Source organism: Apus apus, chromosome 1 (genome assembly GCF_020740795.1).
Source record: "Apus apus isolate bApuApu2 chromosome 1, bApuApu2.pri.cur, whole genome shotgun sequence".
In the NCBI taxonomy this organism is placed as follows: Eukaryota; Metazoa; Chordata; class Aves; order Apodiformes; family Apodidae; genus Apus; species Apus apus.
This window is the reverse complement of record NC_067282.1, coordinates 64,611,732-64,634,742: the sequence shown is the minus strand read 5'-3', so window position 1 is coordinate 64,634,742 and position 23,011 is coordinate 64,611,732. Positions and strand designations below refer to the sequence as shown.

At 40.7% G+C, this 23,011-nt stretch overlaps 1 protein-coding gene across 2 annotated transcripts in view; it reads left to right on the top strand.

The window, feature by feature from the left end:
* SLC9A2 (solute carrier family 9 member A2) overlaps positions 1 to 18,735 on the top strand; it is a 35,076-nt gene extending 16,341 nt beyond the window's left edge. The window contains exons 4-12 of one of the 2 annotated variants that reach the window (XM_051644177.1): positions 2,224 to 2,441; positions 3,802 to 4,004; positions 7,547 to 7,636; positions 8,875 to 8,945; positions 10,420 to 10,581; positions 11,546 to 11,642; positions 12,591 to 12,722; positions 14,712 to 14,802; positions 16,864 to 18,735. In XM_051644177.1, coding sequence (XP_051500137.1) covers positions 2,224 to 2,441; positions 3,802 to 4,004; positions 7,547 to 7,636; positions 8,875 to 8,945; positions 10,420 to 10,581; positions 11,546 to 11,642; positions 12,591 to 12,722; positions 14,712 to 14,802; positions 16,864 to 17,237 — 1,438 coding nt within the window. In that variant the 3' untranslated portion in view covers positions 17,238 to 18,735. The remainder of the gene's footprint in view (positions 1 to 2,223; positions 2,442 to 3,801; positions 4,005 to 7,546; positions 7,637 to 8,874; positions 8,946 to 10,419; positions 10,582 to 11,545; positions 11,643 to 12,590; positions 12,723 to 14,711; positions 14,803 to 16,863) is intronic. The other variant, XM_051644178.1, reaches the window with a different exon arrangement.
* The last annotated feature ends 4,276 nt before the right edge of the window (positions 18,736 to 23,011 follow it).

The window sequence follows — 23,011 nt, the reverse complement described above, 5'->3', positions numbered from 1 at the left end:
GCAGGACCTGTGTTGTCCCAATGACACGCTCAAGCTAGAAGTGTTACCTACACCACTGAGTGTTGCAGGAAGGAAGCATGCATGTTCATGAAATCTGCATAATTTCTTCTGTGGTGGATCCCACGTAGCCATGATGAGCATTGTTTCCCAGACATCATACTCTTTTTGGGCCACTGAGGATCTTTCTGTTTAAGCTTATATTTAAATCAGCTGTCAATGAGGAGAGAACTGTCAGTTATGTCAGTGCTAAATACGGATGGGGGTCTGGGATAGTTTTAGTCAAGTTTTCCTTCTTAATCTTAGAGTTTGCTTCGGTCTGGAGCTAGTTTTTGTATGGCAATGGCCATTTTATTTTGGGCTGTCTAGATCTGCTTCTCTATCACCGAGTGCAGGGGGATGAAACTGCAGGATGAAGGCCAGTTAGATGCACTATCTGCTAGCAAATACTCTCCACATATATTTGTAAGCCACTACCTTCTCTGCATCTGTCTCCACATCAGACCCTCTCTCCTGGGTTGTGCCTGTCTGGGCTGTGCTGCTTGACAGAGGTCAGCACAGTACACTGTGCCCTCTCCCAGTGTCTACGTGTCCTCCCAGATTCATCCCTCAGAAGTAATGCTGCCCAGTCACTTTGGGGATGTGGATGTGTTGGTGGGGACAGAGATCAACAACTATGTTTAAGATCTTGGCCGTTGTCCCCTCCAAAGCAGACCATGCTGGCTCCACTTAAGACGAGGAAACTTCTGGATAAAACCAACTTCAATTAACTAGGAGAAACATTTTCAGAGTCTTGCCAGTGACTACAGCCTCTGCTCCTGCTATGGATGCCCTCTTGCAAAATCCTAAGGAAGTTTACTCTGCAAAGGTCATTTTGAAGTTATTGCTGTTTCTGGGATTCCCTTTTCTGCTTTGCAATTATTTTTTTTATCCCCTTCTTTTAGAAGAAGGAACCTAGGCATAAGTGTTCATAATGTCATTGAGATTTTTCTGAGCTCTCCTTCAGTCTGCCTTTTCTTTCACACTCACATTGAGGGATGTTTGAATTGTTCAAAGTGGGGCTCCTGGCTTAGATTCAGGACGTGCTCAGCAGAAGACTTTGTCCAGTGGGATCTTCATGAGTTGGAGTGTCTGCTTCAACTTTTTCCAGAGGTGTTGGCAAGCCTACCACCCTTCTTTGTAAGAGAGAGAGCAGTGTGGAGATTTCACTAGGAACAAATATCCCCAAATAATTGTAAACTGAAAACCTGGTGAAACTGGGATAAATAACAGTAGCACAAGTCTTCATGGGCTATATTCAGAAAGACAACACAAATACAGTCTCCCTCTCTGTTTAGGTTTAATGTACATGGTTTGACTGAGAACCCAGAACCAGGAGCAACAGCTGCTTCACAACCCATCTTGCTTTATTTGCCCACCTTCATCATTATTAGGCAATACAGACTGTGTTTCCCTACACTGAGGCACCACCTTGAGGTTATCCTTCAGCCAGCTCTGCTAACTATCCTTAAATATGTGAACTTTGTAGCTTAGTAGTACTCAGCTATCCCCACACCGTGGGCAACCATACTGAGGAAGTATCAGCCTGTTTCCTTCATTTGTAGGTGCTTTAAAAGTGTGAAAGCACCAGCATAATTTCTAGTTGTGTATTTCTCCTGTGGGTCCATGGTCAGTTCTATGCACAGGCAAGGGAAGCAGTGGCCTAGAGTTGTGGAGGATGACAAATTGTAGCCTTGCTGCTTGGTTTGCCTGAGAAGATGAGCTGGCTATTGTCACTCCCATTGAGGAGACTTATGGTTTGGTGGGACAACTTCTGGTAGTGAAATCCTGTCCCAGTATGTGCAGTTGCGATCTTGTCTGATGTGCCTCAGCAGCAAGAAAAGCAGCAATAACTCTGTTCCAGAGCTGCCCCTGGCACTCCTCAGCTCCACCTCATTCAAAACGCAGAGTCTGAGTGACCTCTGCACAGATTATGTGGATTTAGTATGTCACAAAACTTTCCCTATACTGATGTCTTCTCAGAAAACCCCAACTGTCGAAAAAAAAAAATTCTTGTGCCCAAAACTTTAGGTTCAACAAGTCTATAAATTTGAGAATGGTTGTGGAGTAAATTATGCTTTGTATTCAAAGAGAACTGTGGCAAAGTGAAAACTATTTTGTAGATATGAGAGAGGCTAAAAAAAAAAAATCAAACTAATGAAATACAGAGTAATGCTTTCCTTTCAGGATTACAGCTTGTGCCATGACCATGAATAAATATGTGGAGGAAAATGTTTCCCAAAAATCCTATACGACAATAAAGTATTTCATGAAGATGCTGAGCAGTGTCAGTGAGACCTTAATCTTCATCTTCATGGGAGTGTCTACAGTTGGGAAGAACCATGAGTGGAACTGGGCCTTCGTTAGCTTCACCCTCCTTTTCTGTTTAATCTGGAGGGCACTGGGTAAGCAAGTCTCAGATTACCTGTTGGTATTCTTTGCCAGTGAAGCTTTTTGCCTCCCCTCACATAGAAAATGCCAAGATTTAGGCAGAGTCCCATTAGCCTGTAGAATGGTCTTCTGATTTGCAATATGTCCTACATGTCAGGGTCAGCTTCCACCTTCCCACACAATGGAACCCAGAAATCAGTCTGGTCCTGATCCTGCCCATTTAAAGGCAGAGTCAGTCTGCTTGTTAATCAGAGTACATGTATTTAAATAAAGATTAATTTTTAAGTAAGCAAATTTTGCTTAAAAGAATTAGCAGTTGAACAACAGTAAAACAGTTATGGGGTTTTAAAAATTTATGTTTACTAGCTGTGGGATTTCCCAATCATTGGCATAAATAGCATCAAAACAAGAAATGCTGTAATTGTAGTGTTGTTCAGGTATATATTGTGCATAAAAAAGTCATGTAAAGAAACTGCTTGACCCCTCCTGAATCTGAAATGCTAGGTCTTTTTCTTTTACCTTCAGACTTAAGTGCAGGTCAGGCTTGTAAATCATACAGTTCCCTATGTAGTGATTCTGTCTGTCTGTGTGTAGAGGTGGCTCATGCTCTGGTCTGCTGCTGCACCCCTCCTTCCAGCTCCCAAGTCTCCTTCCAGTGCATAAATTTGGACTATTTTCCCTCCTGCACCTGGAACCCCACAATTATAACCTTACCCTGGAAAACAGCCAAACAGCCTGAGTACCTCCAGTTCCTGGACCCATGCTTGCTTCCTTCACCTGCCCTTGTACCTTTACTCTAGTCTTCCACATCCCTGCAGTCTTTGCCTTTTGTGCATCAGCATGCATTGGCATCTTCCCCTCCATCCCCAGTCTTGCATCCTTCCTGTCTGTGCAAGTAAAATTAAGTGAATTAATAGGATTTTGCAGGATTCAAGGCATAGATTTGCAGAGGTGACAGGCCAAAATGTTCAAAAGCACCTCAAATCCTATTAAAAAAATGTTGGGAGTCTTGGTCTATACTAACACAGGGAACTACTGCTGTCCTAGAGGTGCAGAGTCTAGCAGATAGCTGTCTTGTAGAGATCAATTAGCTGCTTTGGGTCCTAAATCCTGATGTGGTTATCTCACTAAATATGTTTAAGATGATGCTCCTTCGGCATTTTAAATTTTTCTTCCATGTTGTTTTCAATCTGCTAAGTAACATTTCATTTCTCCAGTTATATATAAGGAAAAAAAATATTTTAAACCAAATATTAACATCGTGGAGTATTTATATGTGATTTTAATTTCCCTTTTTTCCCCCCATCCTTTTTTCCCCCCCTCCTGTCTGCATTTCTGTGTTTTTTTTGTTGTTATTTTATTTTTTTCCCTCAGGTGTTTTTGTTCTGACTCAGATCATAAATGTATTCCGGACAATTCCTCTCACTTTTAAGGACCAATTTATTATAGCCTATGGAGGCCTCCGAGGAGCTATTTGTTTTTCACTTGTATTTCTGCTTCCTCCTGCTGTGTTCCCCAGGAAGAAATTGTTCATCACTGCTGTTATTGTGGTGATATTCTTTACTGTTTTCATTCAGGTAATGCCTTTCCTCTTCTAGACTTATTATTTCTCAGACACATAAATAAGCAGTGGGCAGAAAAACAGATGTCCTAACTTACTGGAAGGAACGTAATTGAAGGTACTCTCCATGGTTATAGTTTAGGAAAAAATGGTATGCAGATTGAAGAGAAGTAGCAAAAGTATGCTAGATATTAAGTACTTACGCTAACACATAAGTAGTACTAAGCATTTAAGACCTAGTGAGGTTGGAGCAGAGATAAAAGATAATCTGGGTACAGCCCCAGCACTAATTCCTTGTTAGAGTATTTCAAGTTGTGCATTTACACAGGACTTTGGTGTTGGATACAGTGCACAGTGAGCAGGGGATGGAAGACACTGAGGGTACTGAGACGTGGTCTGGAGTGTGTGAGTCTGAGTGTTAGACAGTGGTGCTGCAACCCAGCTGGACATCCATGCATAAGGTGTGTGGAAGATTGTGAAGAACTTGTGAGGCCACACCTTGAGTACTGTGTCCAGTTCTGGGCCCCTCATTTCAGGAAGGATGTAGAGCTGCTGGAACGAGTCCAGAGAAGAGCTACCAAGCTGGTGAAAGGTCTGGAGAATAAGCCCTATGAGGAGAGGCTGAGGGAACACAGATTGTTTAGTTTAGAGAAGAGGAGGCTGAGGGGAGACCTTACTGCTCTCTACAACTACCTGAAAGGAGGTTGTAGGGAGGCAGGAGTTGGCCTCTTCTATCAGGTGAATAATGACAGGACCAGAGGAAATGGCCTGAAGTTGCACCAGGGGAGGTATAGACTGGATATTAGAAATAATTTCTTTACTGAAAGAGTGATTAGACAGTGGAACAGGCTGCCCAGGGAGGTGGTGGAGTCACCGTCCCTGTAAGTATTTAAGAGAAATATAGGTATAGTGCTTAGCAGCATGATTTAAGCACTGATTGGGTAGATTAGGTTATGGTAGGGGGATTTAGGTTATGGTTGTACAAGATGATCTTCTGGGACTATTCTGTCCAGGGTTAGGGCTCTAGCATTAAAGGTCAAGGTTTAAGGGTCTAGGCTTAAGCATCTAGATTAAATGGTCTAGGGTTAAGGGTCTAGGGTAAGGGTCTACTGTTATAGGTCTATGGTTAAGTGTCAAGGGTAAATGATCTAGCTGATGTGGTGGTGTTAGGTTATAGGCTGGACTTGATGATCTCAAAGGTCTTTTCCAGCTTTGGCAATTCTGTGATTCTGTCTGTGGTGTCAACATGGCCATGGAGACCTGGTTAGAGTGACCTAGAGAGAGGGATGTGACTGAAAGCAGCAAAATGTAGTGGAGATTAAGCCCCTCAAAGAAACATGTGGGTTTAGTCATTATCCAGAATGTTGAGAAAGATGTGAGAGGCTACTACATGGAGTTTCAGGTCTGTGGGAAAAAAATAAATAAAGTAATTAACCTTCCTTGTACATGAAGGGTGTTATGGGAAGTAGCAAGTATCTATGGTCATGCTTAGAAAAGGGGAAAAGGTAACTGGAACAATAGGATGTCAGTTAGTTGACCTTAGCATGTAAGCTGTGAAAAATAATTTTGAAGGATAGAATAATTTAAAATACGGAGGTAACTGGAATGTGTTATGAAGTGCAACACAGTTCAGAAAAGGGAAACCTGTTATCATTCTTTGTTAAGGCAGTTTCTTTTCTAGAGAATTTTGTCTAACTGGACTATTGTAAAATCTTTGGGGGAGGACACTGCATAGAAAGCTGTTAACTTAGCTACTCATTAAACTGAGGTTTATATTGATATTAGAATTATTGTAAAGTGGATGAGAAAAGAACTGACAGTTTCTCCTATAAAGGGGAACAGAAGCATATGGTACTTTGGGTCAGGAAGGGCCTCTGGGCGACTCTAGTCTAACCCCATGCCCAAAGCAGGTCCAGTTTCAAAGCTAGATCACATTGCTCAGGAAGATGTCAAGTTGCATTCTGGTTATCTCCATGGATGGAGATTCCCCAGCCTCTCTGGGCACCTGCTCCAGCATTCGATCATCCTGGTCAGATGATAAGCTGACAAGATGTTATTAATGGAATAGTTAAGGATAGTTTCTGTGAATGGTTTTGTTTAATTTTTTTGTTATTGACCATGGCACATAAATGTAGGAGTTTTTGGCATTGATGTTTCTTGATGACATCCTTTGGAATGTGTTTTCAGGGTGAAAGAGAGATGCAGTATCATATAGAAAGAAGAGCATTAATTGAGGGCAAGCATGATAGAGACAGAATGAAATTTAACAGTAATAAGTGTGAACATGTTCTTGCTAGGACTTTCTTACTAGGGATTTCTCTTACACAATGGGAAACTTTCATTTGGAAAAAAATAGAAAGGTGAAAAGATGCAGGTGTACCAGTTGATAACAGGGTTGAGTTTAAGCCCCCAATGCAGTGAGGGACAGAAGAAAGGCATATCTGAGCTAAGACATACTGAGACAGGTATTTCCATCAGAGAATGTCATGTTCTACAGTGATCATGGGAGTGGTAAGCCTGTCATGTGGAAGGAGACCAGGATGCCTTAGCCTTAGCAAACTGAAGGAGAAGAGGGAATATAATTACTGTTTATATCAGGGAGTGAATACCAGAGAAGGAGGAACACTGTTTAAACAAAAAAGACAAATGTTGGCACAAGAACAAAGTGGTACAATGTGACCATGATGCAATTAAGAAGGCAGCTTTCTAATTATCAGAACAATAAAGTTCGGGATGAGTGTTCCAGTATGAGCAATGGGGCAACAAAACCTAACTACTTTTAAGATAAAGCTCAATTGATTTACGAAAAGAAGTATGTGACCTGGTTGTCTGGGATAGTAGGGACTTATGTCAACATGATGAGAGATTCATTCCCCTCTCCTGTGCCAGTGCGCCTATACAAATAAACAAATTATGTCAATTCTTCCACAAATAGTTGTCAAAACCATTATATCATTCCAGGACAGCCAAAGTTTCGTGTTATTTCTCTAAGAACAGTCGGGCAAGGACACATATGCACAAGAAGTCTTAGTGTCAGGAGTCTTGAATAGCAATTTTAGTGATACTGTTGCCACATCTTTAAGTACCCGTTGTGGAAGTAATCACTAGCGCAGAGAACTTAATATATTTGCTTTGGCATGACAGGGGATCTGTTTTTTAATTTAGAAAACAAATGAGGGGTTTTCTAATACATAATAGAACTGAAAAAAAGTTTAAAGATACTATGGATGGGGCAATTGTCATCTTCCTGATGGGGTTTGTCAGGTTTCCCCTCTTGGACCTCTTAGCTCTAGGGAGCCCAGAGCCCCTTGCTTCCTTTTGTTGCATTAGTGGAGTCTGTGTGAAGACAAGGACTTAATAGCAAATACACTATTATAACACTATTATATGGTACTTGGGTCAAACTGGATTTGGGGGTTAGGAAGGTAAAAGGGTATCCATAGCTAAAAAGACCATTTTCAGTCCTCTGACAGGGGTGGAAAAGACTGAAAGTCTTTGTTTTTCCTTTGTGTTATGGAAAAAAAACCCAGATTATTTTTTTTTTCCCCTTCTTCATAGGGAATAACAATTCGCCCACTGGTGGAATTTCTTGATGTGAAAAGGTCAAATAAAAAGCAGCCTGCTGTTGGTGAAGAAATTTATAACAGGGTATGTTGCAGCTTCACTGTCATAGATGAAACCCTCATATAGGTGAAATTCCTACTGGCTTTCAGCAAGATGGCGATTCAGCACACAGTATTACAGAAAGACACATGCTTTTTTAGATTTCTTTTTGATAGCTGTTACAAGCACAGTAACTGTAAAGCTTGTATTTAACCTTTGGCAATTATCAAAATTAGCGTTACTACATAACCTTCACTTGCTGAATTGTTCACCTCTTAAGGTAAATTAACCTTCTGTAGTTTGTTTCACATATGAGATATGTGTTATTTTAGAACTTGGCTACATTAGGAAACATTTGCCAATTTAATTGCATTCCATTGCATTTGAGCTAGTCTAATGAAACAAATTCAAACTCCTCCTAAATGCACTCTTAAACTTACTAAACTCTCACATCATCAGCCTCTTTGTGGATTTGCATTTCAGACGTATATGTCTCCAATTATTGCAGTTTATATAGCCATGCATATTCTTGAATGTATACCTCCTTGCAGCATACCTGTGGCAGGTGTTTTGAAATTCTAAAAATGAGTAATAAGAGCTACATTCAGCAAAGAAGTCAATGTAGGCATCTGCCAGGATTCATCCCTGAATTTTAGAAACCCCTACTATGGTACTTGAATTAAGAACAAGCAAGCTGCCTCTGGGGATCAAATGAGATCTTAGCAGAACTGATTCACTGCTTCATAATTTATAATAGACTGAGGAAGAGTTTGTTTTTAATATTAGGCCACAGTCCCCTAAAACAGGAGCTCAGGACCTGATGCTGGGTGTCTTAGCTCTGTCCTGTGCATCCTGAGGGGCCGATGGTGATGTGAGGAGCTGCTGCTCACTCAGGCTCTCTCCTCTGCAGAGTCATACATGGTTCACTGTCAGGCCTGGGGAAATCCCTGTAGAAGTCCCAGGAATAGTCCTGAGTAGTTAGGGAACTTAAATAAAAATATGGGGGTGAAAAGTAACCTCCAGATTCAGGTAGAAGCTGAGCAAGACTGATGTTGAGGAACTTAGTTACTAACTTCTGTCCTTTTGGGCTGTGAGCTGAGGAAGCTCCAAGGGAATAAAGCAAAGTCTGGCTCTGAGTTTCATTAGACTGCATTTAGTTAAACTGAAGTGTCTTGAATTCAGATTAGACTTTTCTGTTTTGAAGTGTTAGAAATTAATAATATCTAAGGGAAAGCCAAGAGATGTCTGTAAATTTATGTAATGAACCAACATTTTCCCTTTAGTTCTTTGACCACGTGAAGACTGGAATTGAAGATGTGTGTGGACACTGGGGTCACAACTTTTGGAGAGATAAGTAAGAATGTAATTTGAAACTTTTGTTATATAGGAGAGGCCAGACTGGCTCAGCAGCAACAAACGAAGGCTGTGAGGCATCAGATTTCATTTTCAGCATTTTGTTCTTCAAAGCAAATGGTTGTTTTTAGAAAGTGTGGATAACAAAGGGAAAGGAGAAAAACAATGTCTTTTTACTAAGCCACAAGCAAGTAGAACAAAATCTCGAGCTGGAGGGAAAGGCAGCTCTCTGATCCCAGGGTAAAGGATGGTACCTTGTAAGGGTGCCGGTCTTCTCCCTCTTTTCTGACTGTTTCAGAGCATTTCATGTATGCCTGCTGAGCCTTTCTTCCCATCCAGCTTTCCTCCTATAAATTGTACATTTCTGTGGTGTTAAATTAGGGGTCACTTCCCTATTTGATGGGAGACATATGAAAGCTTTTAGGCTTTCTCTAGAAAGACCAAGGCACCAAGCTGATGTGCAATGCATGAGAGATCCTAATGGCAGGCAGCTCCACAGTTGTTGTTGGTATTATTTAAGACTTATTGTCAGTTAAGATTACCACTGACAATACCTGAGTAATTCCTGTTTTCAGTTTGGCTGCTGAATCACCATAATCATCATTGGTTTGGATATAACTCCTTTTTCTCAGAAGCACATTCTTTTACACTCAAACCCTTTAGACCCAAAGTTTGGGCATTGCTCAACTATCTTTTAGTCACTGCTCCAGCAAGAATTTAAGTTTTCTACAAAGAGAACTAGCACCAGCAGGAAAGGCTGAGAAGAGCCCTCTTCAAATTACTTGAAGGCATGACAGTGAGGACATTCAGACTGTATGGGTTCAACTTTCCTCAGCCTGGTTCTCCTCCAATCTGTGTGAGATCTTTAATTAACAGATTACAGAGCTGAGGAAAGTCCCACCTCTTCATGACCTTCTGAAACATTTTTGACCCAAATTCAAGAATAACTTCAGAATGGCCAGAGGGCAAAGTATTTTCTGACAAACAAAATCTCTCCAGCTATAACCAATATTTTTTCACTAAGCATCCAAGAGGGTTGCAGTTGCTTTAGAGGAAGGGAGAATTTCCAAAGTTTTACAAGAGTAGGCTAACATTTCAAAGAAAAAGCAGTGAATGCAAATTTAGACCTTTTATTTGTTATTACAGTAAATATTTAATGTTCTCTCTGTCTTGATGAAAGCGGAGAATTAAAAATAATATTGCCTAATAACAGAATATCTAAAAGATGCTGCTAGGGAGACTGTCCATTAATATATTAACTAAAACACAGGTTAATACTATATAGGCTACATAAAAACATACCAACATAAAAAAGGATCAAGTTTATCATCTTACTCAACAGTAAGTTGTTAATACGAACAGACACATTCCCAGGGAATAAACTAATTTACAATTGCATTAGCTGCAGTATATTGGCTTTCGTTAACTATGCACAGTAAAAATTAACTGGTTGGGTTGGTTTGCCTCACATACAGGTTTAAAAAGTTTGACAATAAATACCTGCGAAGACTTCTAATCCGGGAGAACCAGCCCAAATCCAGCATTGTTTCTTTGTATAAGAAGCTGGAAATCAAACATGCCATTGAGATGGCAGAGAGTGGAATGATAAGCAAAGTCCCATCATCAGTGTCTCTCAGGTAAGAAAGCAATGACAGTGTGGTCGAGCATTTCAGCTGGGTCACATAATTTATTTCACTGCCCAGTCTGTAGGGAGAATCATAGACTCATAGAATGGTTAAGGTTGGAAGGGACCTTAAAGATCATCAGGTTCCAACCTCCTTGCTATGAGCGGGACACCTCACACTAGACCAGGCTGCATCCAACCTGGTCTTGAGCACCTCCAGGGAGGGGGAGTGCCTTATTCCAGTGTTTTACTAGCCTCATTGTGAAGAATTTCTTCCTGGTGTCTAACCTAGATCTTTCCTCTTCCAGTCTGAAAACTTTCCCCCTCGTCTTATCACTACACACCCTTGTAAAATGCCCCTCCCCAGCTTTCCTGTAGGCCCCTTCAGGTACTGGAAGGCTGCTATAAGGTCTCCCCAGAGCCTTCTCTTCTCCAGGCTGAACAGCCCCAACTCTCTCAGCCTGTCTTCATGGCAGATGTGCTCCAGCCCTTTGATCATGTTCATGGCTCTCCTCTGAATAATCACTTTGACTTAGGACACTTCATGTCCAAATGTCACCTGAACAGTAAGTGGATGTGAAATGAGAATGTTTTGCCTGCAGCTCACAGATGAAGCACTTGGTGAGCTGTCCTCATCCAGAGCTGGTAGCTTTACAAGGGCAGCTGGTCAGGGAAACATTGATTTGCCACATAGAGCAGAGCTGGATTTGAACCAATGCCTGTCCATCTGCTGCAAATAGCTACAGGGGAAGCCTGAAGGGCTTACAATTTAATGTAAGTTGTATCATATTTGGGAGACTGAGCTTGAAGTCTTACCACTGACACAAATGAGATCAAGGTTTCATTCCTACATATTATGCTTTCACCTCTTCCTGGATGGTTTTGAAATGCTTTTTGCAGCTCTAAACCAATAAAAACATTCTTTCTCTCTCTTTCCTCTACTTTATGATTTTTTTTTTTTTTTTATCCTAACACAGTGAATATCATGAAGGAAAGATAAAGCCACTTTCTCCCACTGAAATGGAAAACATGCGGGAAATCTTAACAAAGAATCTCTACCAAATACGACATCGAGTAAGGATGAAGTTTTGCAAACTTAAATACCCCACTTATCTTTGAATATACTTATTACCTTCCTAACATATCTTTGGGCTATTTTATCTGCTGTACCATAGCATAATAATTCTACTGTCTATGAATCCATGTCCTACCATATGTACAGCAACATATTCATACTCCTTCATATAAGTGGCTTACTTGATCTTGTAGTGTTGATAAAACTTAATGTGGGGATTTTTTTGGTCATATTACCTGCAAAATACTTACATTATTTAAAAAGAATCATAGGTGCAAATTCAATCCAACACTGTCCACTCATATCAGTGTATTTTTGGTCACTTCATGATATGGGATTAGATTTCCCATTTGCCTCCGGTTCTGAAGTTGCTTGTATTAAGAGCAGAGGTGATGAGCTGGAAAAACAGTGAAATAAAGCAAAAGGACATTTCATGTTTACCCTCCTGTGGCTAAGTAGTTTGTATGCCTGAGCCCTTGGAAAACATTCAAAAGTAGAACAAGCTTCAGCTTGCTGGAAGTAAAAATTACTCCCCCCTAGGTGACTCATTGCTTTCAAATGTGCGTCCTCTACTGACATACTGACTGAGCTAGTATGATGCGGGGTAAATGCTGTATTAAGCCAGCTTTTTCCAATTTCTCTTTCATTATAAAGATCAGCAGGTCAAAGAAAAAACAACCCCAAACAAAACAGGTGCTTGTGAAGCAGATAGCTAAAGAAATGCTGGCATAATTGTTGCTCTTAATCATAGAATAGCAGAATGGTTTGGGTTGGAAGGGACCTTAAAGATCATCTAGTTCCAACTCCCCTCAATATGATTTTGTTCAAAAGGCTTTTTTGATGCTTATTAAAACATTAAAGCAAAAAGCCTATTTTGCACTGTACATATAGTTCAATACACTTGACATTTTTGTTTTCAGAATGTGACCACTGGTTTTCTGTTGCAGACCATGTCATATAACCGACATAGCCTGGCTGCAGATGCAAATGAAAAGCAGGCCAAAGAAATTCTGATCCGTCGCCGACACAGCCTCAGGGAGAGCCTGAGGAAGACAAACAGCTTGTCAAGAGAAAGACCGGTACTTGGATTTTGATTGTTTTATAGAAAGCAGTTCTTTGTAGCTAAATGTCATGCAGAAAGAAATCTTCTGAAATGCAGAAAAACTAAATCCTGAATGGGAAGACAACTGCACATACAATCACAGAATCACCAAGGCTGAAAATGACCTCTAAGATCATCAAGTCCAGCCTATGACCAACACCACCACATCGGCTAGACCATGGCACTAAGTGCCACATCCAGCCTTTCCTTGAACACATCCAGGGACGGGGCCTCCACGACTTCCCTGGGAAGCCCATTCCAATGTCATGCTTACACACAGAGTTGCACACGTATTGATCTTTTCAGCAAAGCTTCAGTCTTGTAGAATGTGCTATGGGAGGGGGATCTGCTGCCATAATTTTATCGCAGAGGAGCTGAACAGGCTCTGCACACAGTGTACTTCTAAGGGATGCTCAGTATTCCATATCGGTATTTTGATGAAGCGTGGAAGAACAAGGTCGAAAATTACTTTGAGACAGACAAACTACACACAGTATGCTCCAAAATATGGGAAAGAGAACTTTTATCAAGTCTGTCAGAATGAGCTCTTCATTTGAGCAATGTTTTGGACTCTTTAGAATTAATAAATGTAACAAGGACTTCAGATTTTAACAGAAAGGGAGACCCCCCTCCACCTACAAGAAATGCTGTGGCATGATAATATTTGGCTCTCTGAGACAATCCTGTAATATGTTCACTGTAAACTTCAGTCCATATTTGAAGGAGCACACTGATTCAGCAGAGAAACTGATCCCATTTTCAGTATCAGGGAAATTAACCCTCCTATAAATATGTATTGTCATGTTACAGGAATACTTACAGACTGTCATCTTCACTGACACATTTGTACATTACAGCTGAGGCTGTAACAATGTTTCCAATAAGTGCTATATCTTATTTGTGATCATTACCAGGGCTACTGTGGTATTAATAGTGACAATGTCTGTTTCTGGATTATTTTTTTTTTCCTCTAACTAAGGTTACATGTGTTACTAGGTGGAATATCAGAGACACAGCAGGACTGAGACATTTTTGCAGCAGAGAGAGAAACAGGGTGTCTGACAGCTTTTAAAAATGCCAGGCTGCATTTTTAAAATAATTATTCTTGGATAAATCCACCAGGGAGGGAAGCATAGTGGTCCTGAGCAGCAGTACAATATCCAAAGAGGAAAATTTCTCCTGGAAAATGAATTTCCTTTCAGGTTCCCTTTGAGTATCCAACAATGAATGGCACAAACAGAGAAGAGCTGGTAGACTGTAATGGTTTTAAAAAGATCTTTGTAACAAGGATGCCCTTGAGGAACTTTTCAATTTAAAAAAAAAAAAAAAGCAACCTGCCCTGGAAAGCACCTCTCCTGTTCCAGGAAGCATGAGGTGTGTTTTGCTCCCAGGGACTTTACAGCTTAGTCTTGGAAAACAAGGGGCTTATGCCCTGAACTGGTAAATGATCATGCTGGTTCCTAACTTTCCCATCAGCCTCAGTGTGACTAGTCAACTGTACAAAGTCATTTATATGTATAAAGCCCTGGCAGGATCAGAATACAGATTAGTTCTTGCACCTGAGCTTCAGTCTCAACCTCATTTTTGTAGCTGACTAATAAGAAGTTTCAAACTGGAGCTGCATGAAGTCATGCTATGTTTGCCTTCCTTAGAAAAACTTGTACTGGTAAGGCTAGAGAGCATACATTTTACTAACTTTGATCTCAGAGAGCATATCACTAGGCTTTCCTTTGATTAATCTGCTTGAGATCACTCAGTATTTACTGTGGTTAGCACAGACCTCAACGAGCAATCAGTGTTAACTTGAGTGTGTAGTAAAAGGTCACATATTAGCTAATCCCAAACTACTCTCCAAGCCCTTCAGCTACATAAACCTGCTCAAGCCTCAGTCGTGTATCTTAACATACATTATGCAGGTAATTCAGTCTGCAGTAACTGACCGTTTCTTATATTACTTTGCATGCAGGCTGCTGCAAATACAAAAAGATTCCTTTCACTTCCTAAAAACACTAAACTCCCAGAGAAACTACGAGTGAGGAATAAAACGTCTTCCAAAGGTAATGAAAAATGTTCTGCTCTTTCTTACTGTGCTACATGTTCCCTGTGTAGAAAGAAAGTTTTTCCCGGGATGGTATAGATAAATCAGCATATTCATTTTCAAATAAATACTAAATGTTATATGTGCATGTGCTTTCTTTCTAGAGTTAATACCATCACAGTATATTTGGATTTTAGAGCATTAAAGCAATGGGTCCTAAAGCTGTTATTTGAGTGGAGAGAAGTGCCTCTGCAAGCAGTCTTATGGTTGTTTCTCAGTTCAGATGCCATAGTGGCATCGTCTTCCCAGCACATCTCCTCATGTCAGCAAGCAGTAGTTGAAACACTTCTGCACCAGAAACATTGCCGTGGCTTAGTCTCCTTGTACTTATTCCAAAATGTCCACATCTCCTTCTTGGATTATGAACCTATTTGTTTTCTTTTCTCACTGAGGTCAGGATAGTGGACACTGTTCTGAGAACCAAACCAGAGAAGAGAATGAGGACATGAGGTTTGGTTTATGGTTGTCAGGAAGAACTTCCCAAAATGCTGTGGTTTACAACCAAAATGTCAATTATTTCTTTTCTGCCTAAGCTCATAAACAATTGTTTTATACTGGAGTTCTTGAATTATAACAAAAAAGAAGAAATCTGTAGGAAGGCAATCATGTGCCGTGAAAACTTTGCCCAGTTCTACTTTTGATTTTTACTGATTGCCTTTCCATGCTCAGGAGCATTCTGTTTTATGACAGGCAACCATCAAGATCTCTTGCTGGGAAGATGGAATCTCTGCACAATCATTAAAATATCTTGATCCCCATCCCAATTGTTTTCCCACCCCTCCAGATTAATTTAGCAATAGACCATGTTTTTTCTCTGTTGATAATTATATCTTTGCTCTCCTAAGTGTAGGATGCTTTTAATTCTGTAGTTATGTCTGCAGAGGTCACCTACTGTCACCTAGAATTAAAAAGGAAATGTGCCTCCAGATTATTCAGTTGTCAAAAAAATATATTATTTGACATATTGGGGGGGGGGAGAGCCTGCAAATACAGTCTGATAAAGACTTTTCTTGACATATAGTTATCTGGGTGAATGGATGATTATGTACTGTTATATATTTGTTGACCCCTTCCTCACCTTTTTAAAAGAAATAACATGTAGGTTACTAAGAGAAGTTGTTCTTATGACAGTTGCACAATACACAATTTGCTTTGATATATTTAAAACATCCGATCTGATTTAAGCATAAGAACAAATTTCAGGCTATTAATAAATGATTGTTAAAATGATTATCATATTACTGAAGCGTGCAGGTTTTGAGAAAGATGCTAATCAATTTAAAAGAGGTCTGCTGGGGAAAGTATGCGCACATGTACACATCCAGGAAGTTTCCAGCTTGGTTTACCTGACAGTGATCATATGAGAACATTCCTTGAATTATTCTGCCAGCTTTTCCTTGACCATTTTCTACTCTGCTGTGAAGGGGTGAAGGAGTCTGCAGCACTTTCAGTGTATAAGCTTTGTCCTATGAATTTTCTTTGATACCTAACATTCAGGCATATTGAGGACAGGATGTTTCTTCCCATCTGAGCATTCACCATGGGACATCCAAAATCCTTTCCTCAGTGGAGTGTTGACTTTCCTTTTCCAAAGTCACGTTTCTGGAGCCCCTGTACATGTTGTGCTATGGAAATGCCTCTCAGACTAGATTTCATGGGATGTGAGGAATCACATTTCTGTATCCTGCTTGGACATAAGCAGGGACTAGACCTCAGGTAGCTCAGAAAGAGTCAGATTTTTCCATGTCCAGAGAAAGAGCTGGGGAAATACCAACTCAAATGGTGATTAAGGAGAAGCTGAGTAGGGGCTTTCTAAAAATCACAGTTTTGAGTGGAGGGATGTTTGTAATTCAGATTTGTTCTCTGTCCTGTCAGAGCTAACTCTCTATCATTAGGTCTAACCAGAAAGCCCTGGGAAGCTTTCTTCTATGGCTATTAGTGCTCTGTGTGCTCTTATTTAAGTATTTCTGAAACTGCAACATTCTGCACCTAAAATTTTAATTTTGTTTTCAATTAACAGTGGGTGACAGCAGTGACTCTGAGCTGGATGCTGCTACCACAGTGCTCAATCTAAGACCCAGAGCAGGGAAAATCTTGAGAGACCAGAGACTGAGACAGCAGAGACCACCAGCACCTGAGTTTAGGGTGGAGTGGAAGAACGAAGTTGATGGGAGCCAGGATAGACGAGGAGAGCAGCAGGAGCCGAGCACCTTGCCTCAGCCATCCATCGGGTTCAGGCAGCCACTGCTGACCAGACCAAGATTTGGCACTTTGAGCAGGGAAGATTTGACTGCAGACCATGGGCCAGCAAGACCTATGCCACCACCACGGTTAGTTAGGCAGGTATCACAAGGAGAAAGGCAGAGAAGTAAACCTGAGAACCAGCCATACTAAACATAGCTGAAAGAGAATAATGGTAATAAACCATGGACATATCGAATTAGGATTCTAACCTATCTGATATGGGATCCATTAAAAAAATACAACCAAGCCTCAGTGTGGATCTAACCACTTCCATTTGGGTAAAGTCAATGCCACTAACTAAGTAAAAAGAATACTGGAGCGATTGCAAAGCTGAAGACATAAAAGATAAAAAAATAGATTTTATAAATAACTTATTGCAATGCTTTAATTACATTATTTCCACTATTAAGATAGGATGGAAATGTGCCTTATCACATCATCTCTTGTGGAACCAAGTCATGCAGGTTCAATACCCAGTTATCCATTGAAAATCATTGTTGAAAGTACAGTGATGAATGGGTTCTTAAAAAACTTCTGTATCATTTCAGATTTTATTTATAATCAAATAATACTTGTTTTAACCAGAGCTTTAACATGACTAACAATGAAAATTGCACAATGCACCTATCATATAGACTCTGCAAGAAGAATAAATATATTCCTGAAGTCCAGTTTGTTCAAAGAGCTGTGATGCAGAAAAAAAGAAGATAAGAAAGAAGCTGCAGAAGCAGAATTGCAAGTACAATTTATAGAGAGGAGTTGCAACAGAAACAAGACCTGAATAGCTTGAATTTTTATCTTACGAATTTTTGGCAATATGGAACCTTTGCAAGGTACTGAGGATCACCGAAGGAAGTCTGCAGTATCTTGACTTTCAGTGATGTTAACAAGGGCTGAGAGCACCTAGCAGGACACCAGAAGTCCTAAAAAGAGAAAGTTTCAAGTGGATAAATAATGTTCTTACTCAAAATTGCTTTTTTGCACCTTATGTTCTTGGTTGCAATGCAAACACGGCAGTAGAATAGTTGCAGAGCGCTGCACGTAGACAAAGCGAGCAGTCTCCTTTCTGAGTCAGGGACCACTGAGACTCCAGAAAGCTTGTTCACTCATGCTTGTGACCCTGGTCAACTTGTTTTACCTTTTGTTTCCTCTATTGTAAAAGGGGAAAGATAATCTTTTCTTTGTCAGAGCTATGCACTCCAAGGAACAAAAATGTTCCGTCTAATTTGTTTGTACAGAAAAGTAGCACAGCAGGGCCCTGGAATCAGTTTGAGTCACTGTGCACCTTAGAGTGCACCTCATCCTAGCATAAATGGCTGCCATTTGGGTGCATATCGGAAGGAAGGGTGCATTAAAATAAATTGTACTTAACTGTAGCTCTCAGGAATTTGCACTTTCTGTCCCACTTAATCTGTCTTAAGCTTTGAGCTTGCTTTAGCACAGATACACATTTCAGCAAAATGCATAAATCATTTTCATTCTATTTGTTAAAAGATTGATAACTTAAATTGAAGAATGTACACTGTGAAATTGTATCTCTTCTTCTGCATTAGAACATTTCTAAATCTGTGGGCAATAAGATTATGTTTTTTTTTTAATTTAAGCTTGTTTTGAAAGAACTATTAAAAATCAGAATTTCCTTTTAAAATCACAAGGTAGTTTTCTTTCAAACATTTATGGGTGGGGTTGATAAATTCATTTTATAAATGGAGATTTAAGTCTTCCCTTCTTCTAACAGGTTTTCCAAAATATTTCTTTCATGTACGTATTTGTATGTATGTATGTCATGTATGTATGTCAAACCTTTCTCAACTCTTTTATTGACACAAGTCTACTGGTATTTTTACTCTGTTCCAACTATGGAAGTTTCTGCTGTGTGTCAAATGCAAACTAAGCTGCTGTGTTAACCCTAGGAAGTTTCAGTCAAATGATCATGGCTATTCTCAAAACTTTATTTTTGTGGAAGGCAATGCTTAGCTATGCTAGAATGATCATCTCCTCTTTGGAAATAAAACTGGGTTCAAACAAAGCTGGAAAGCTTTAAAAACAAATTTGAATATGTCTTTCAACAGGAAAATATGTTTTTGTCAGTAAAATTGCCAGCGAGTACTTTGTCACTGCATTATTGGGATCATGCTTGAATGTGAAAGAAGCCTTGAGTTTGGATTTCAGTTTTGAAACCATGTCCTCCTTGCAGATCAGACTGTTTAGATTAGGTGTTTTACCTAAAACCTGAAACCAGACCAAATAACTAAATAAATAAATGTAAGATGTTGCACATCAACATTTAACTTTACTCCCTGTGGAGCTTTCTCATTCATGTGCTGATAATGACCAAACAGTTGGCTTGTATCTGGGGAAAGCCGCCTTCTTTTTCTCCTTTTAAATGGCTGTCATTTTTTATGGCACAATTGTAAATAATGAATGCAGGTTTCAGGAACCTTACTGCTTTTCTGGTTGTCCATTAGTACAGTGCATGCCCAGATCACTGGTACTTTAAGTGGGTGCCCTGTAATAGAAGCACATCAAATTGAAGGCTGTGTTTATGAAATACGGTCTTACGCTCTTGGTGCTTCAAAACATGCCAGCCCATTGTTACCTTTCCATAGCACTTTGAGATCCACAGAATTCAAGCATGAAGGCAGATCTCTAACATGGTCACACTGTGAAGCAGGATCACAAGTCTCCTTGCAAATGTTCTGTCCCTTCCTCACTCCCACTCCTCCCACCTTTTTCAGGCTCTTTTCTGCTACTGCTGGGTCAGACCCTACTCCCCTCTGGGAACCACCATGGGTTTAAGAAAGGCAGGTCCAGCCTGACAAACCTGATCTCCTATTATAACCTGATGACCCGGCTATTGGACGAATGAAAGGCTGTGGATATTGTCTCTCTGGACCTCCAAAAAGCATTTTACACTGTTCCCCATAGAACTCTCATAAAAAAACTGGCTGCTCGTGGCCTGGATGAGCACACGATCTGTTGGATCAAGCACTGGCTGGACAGTCAGGCCCAAAGACTGGTGGTCAATGGAGTCAAATCCAGCTGGGGCCAGTCACAAGTGGTGTTCCTCAGGGCTCAGTGTTGGGACCATTTCTGTTTAACATCTTTATTGATGATCTTGATAAGGACATAGAGTGTATCATCAGTAAGTTTGCAGATGACACCAAGCTAGGTGGGAATGTTGATCTGCATGAGGATAGGGAGGCTCTACAGAGAGACTTGGATAGATCAGATTGTTGGGCTAATGTTAATGGTCTGGGCTTCAACAAGGCCAAGTACCAGGTCCTGCACTTGGGCCACCAACCCCAGGCAACGCTCCAGGCCTCGGGAAGTGTGGCTGGAAAGCTGTCTGGCAGAAAAGGACCTGGGGGTTCTAATTGACAAGTGGCTGAATATGAGCCAGCAATGTGCCCAGGTGGCCAAGAAAGCCAATGGCATCCTGGTTTGGATTACAAATAGTGCGACCAGCAGAAGGAGAGAGGTGATTGTCCTCCTGTACTCAGCACTGGTGAGGCCACACATGGAGTATTGTGTCCAGTTTTGGGCACCTTAATTCAAGAGAGATATTGAGGTGCTGGAGCGAGTACAGAGGAGGGCAATGAAGCTGGTGAAGGGCCCAGAGAATCAATCTTATGAAGAATGCTTGAAGGAGCTGGGAATGTTTAGTTTGAGGAAGAGAAGGCTGAGGGGAGACCTCATCAGTGTCTACAACTACCTGAAAGTACATTGTAGAGAGGTTGGTGCTGGTCTCTTCTCACAGGTAATTAGCAACAGAACAAGAGGGAATGGCTTCAAGCTGCAACAAGGGAGGTTTAGACTGGACATCAGGAATATTTTTTTCACAGAAAGAGTGGTTAGATACTGGAATGGGCTTCCCAGGGGGGTGGTTGAGTCACCATCCCTTGATGTCTGTAAGGGTCGTTTGGATGTGGTGTTGGTGGATATGGTTTAGGGGAGAACTTTGTAGAGTAGAGATGATGGTTGGACTCAGTGATCCCAAGGGTCTTTTCCAATCTGAATGGTTCTATGAAAAAAAAAAAAAAAGTAAGTTCAATAGCACTTTCAGGTCTTTTTAAAAGGCTCGTCTAACTTTAGCTTGCCCAGGAAACTTTTCCTTCATGCATCAAGGAGAGTTTTGGCTGCTGGGTGAGATGCCAAATAAATCTGTCCTCTAGCACCATCTGATGGCGAAAATCATGTATTGACTGGGGACATGCTTTTCACTTTTTCAGGAAGCCGCAACTTCAGCAGGGTTTGGGAAACTCGCCAAATCCACATACATTTTTTTTTTGTTTCCAGACGGATGCCCCCAGTACACTCTGTAGTATTTATATTTTACTGCCTTGGGCAGGAACCACGATGCCCTGTTGTCCAGTTTTAGGGACAATGGGAAAATATGTGTGTCACACTGAATTAGACTTCTCTGAGAATTTCTTTTCCCCTTTGGCTGTTGAGAGGCCCATAACTTGAAAGTAAATAGGATAAAAAAGTCGGTATAGCAAGGGCTACAAACTAGACAGACATCCAGTTATCCCTTTTAAGCAGATATTTGAAAAAGTTAAAAGGAATAATATGCCATAAGAGGCAACATTTTCAGGGCTGTCCTACTCAGTACAGAAGCATAATGCATGTTCCACTGAAACCACAGGGGTTCAACCAAAGAAAGCCATGCAGCATAACAATTTAAAAATGTGAGACTATCCTTCTCTACTGAAGCAACATAGAAAGCACTTGGAGAAACAAAAATTTGGCTGAAAAGCAGTACACGCTGTTACGAGGAGTATCTTGGGGTCTCTGGGAGCAAACACTCTGAATCTTGCACAACCTTTTTCAAGAGATGCCAAGTCCAAGTCCACCAATTTGAGGCACCAGCAGTGTTTTAAGGCCACCACTGCAGGAAATGCTTCAACTGGTCACTATTTCCAAAACTGTCTGAGTTCTGCCAACATCCCCCAGCTCCTGAAAAAGAGGTGCAGGGTTTTGAAATTAGCTGGAGGAATGCTTTTTGTACCACCAGAGCCCTGACCCTATAAAAATATACTTGTGGATATGCTTAAAAAATGTAATCTGCCATATACAGCCTCATCCAGGCCAACAGTAGATTGGAGACTTAGGCCAGGAACAGGTTGGAGGGGGTATCAAGTCCAAGCATGAGAAGAAGGAACTGCTTTAGGACACTGGAGAGTGAGAAGTCATGGACTACCTAATTCAGGTGCTATTTAAATCTGGGAGACATAGGGGGACTAACACTCCCTTTTTAATCCTTGATTTTAGGACACCATGATATAATTTTCACTTTCTAGGTAAACCTGCAGCTGTACTTGACACTGTCAGTTGTGTGAGGAGCCATGAGGAAGCTGTCTTACAAGTCAAGAGTTTAATCTCCCTCCTGGCCTATTTATTAGATGGTCAGCTAAATGGGAAGCAACTTTAAAAAAAAAAAATGCACAGCAGCCTAATTCTCCACTGAACAGTTGAAGGAACCTTAGCATTTGGGAGTTAAACAAAGTAGGGGCTGAATATTGTCCCTCTTGGATACTGTGCTGAGCCACTTGAGAATTTTACCCATGGGAAGAATTCTTGCAGTTGGCAGACAGATCTTCTAATAGAACAACACGATGGGAGACTGGGCTAGCACCATTCCTCTCCCAAGTTAGCAAACACTGATGTGGTTAACTGCACAGCACTGACTTGCTTTAGGAGTGTTTTTATCCTGTAAGGTTTGATGGAGTAAGAGGGACTAAGATTGCAGAAGGGAAAGTAATAGTTACACTGGCTGCTCTGATGGTCTCACTGATTCATAATATAAATGCTCAAGTTTAAATTTGTAGTTTATGTATTACGGCAGCACTATAACCACCACAGGTTTAACTTCAAAAAGTAATTTTTTAACCAAAAAAGGAAAAAAGCAGTTTATATATCCC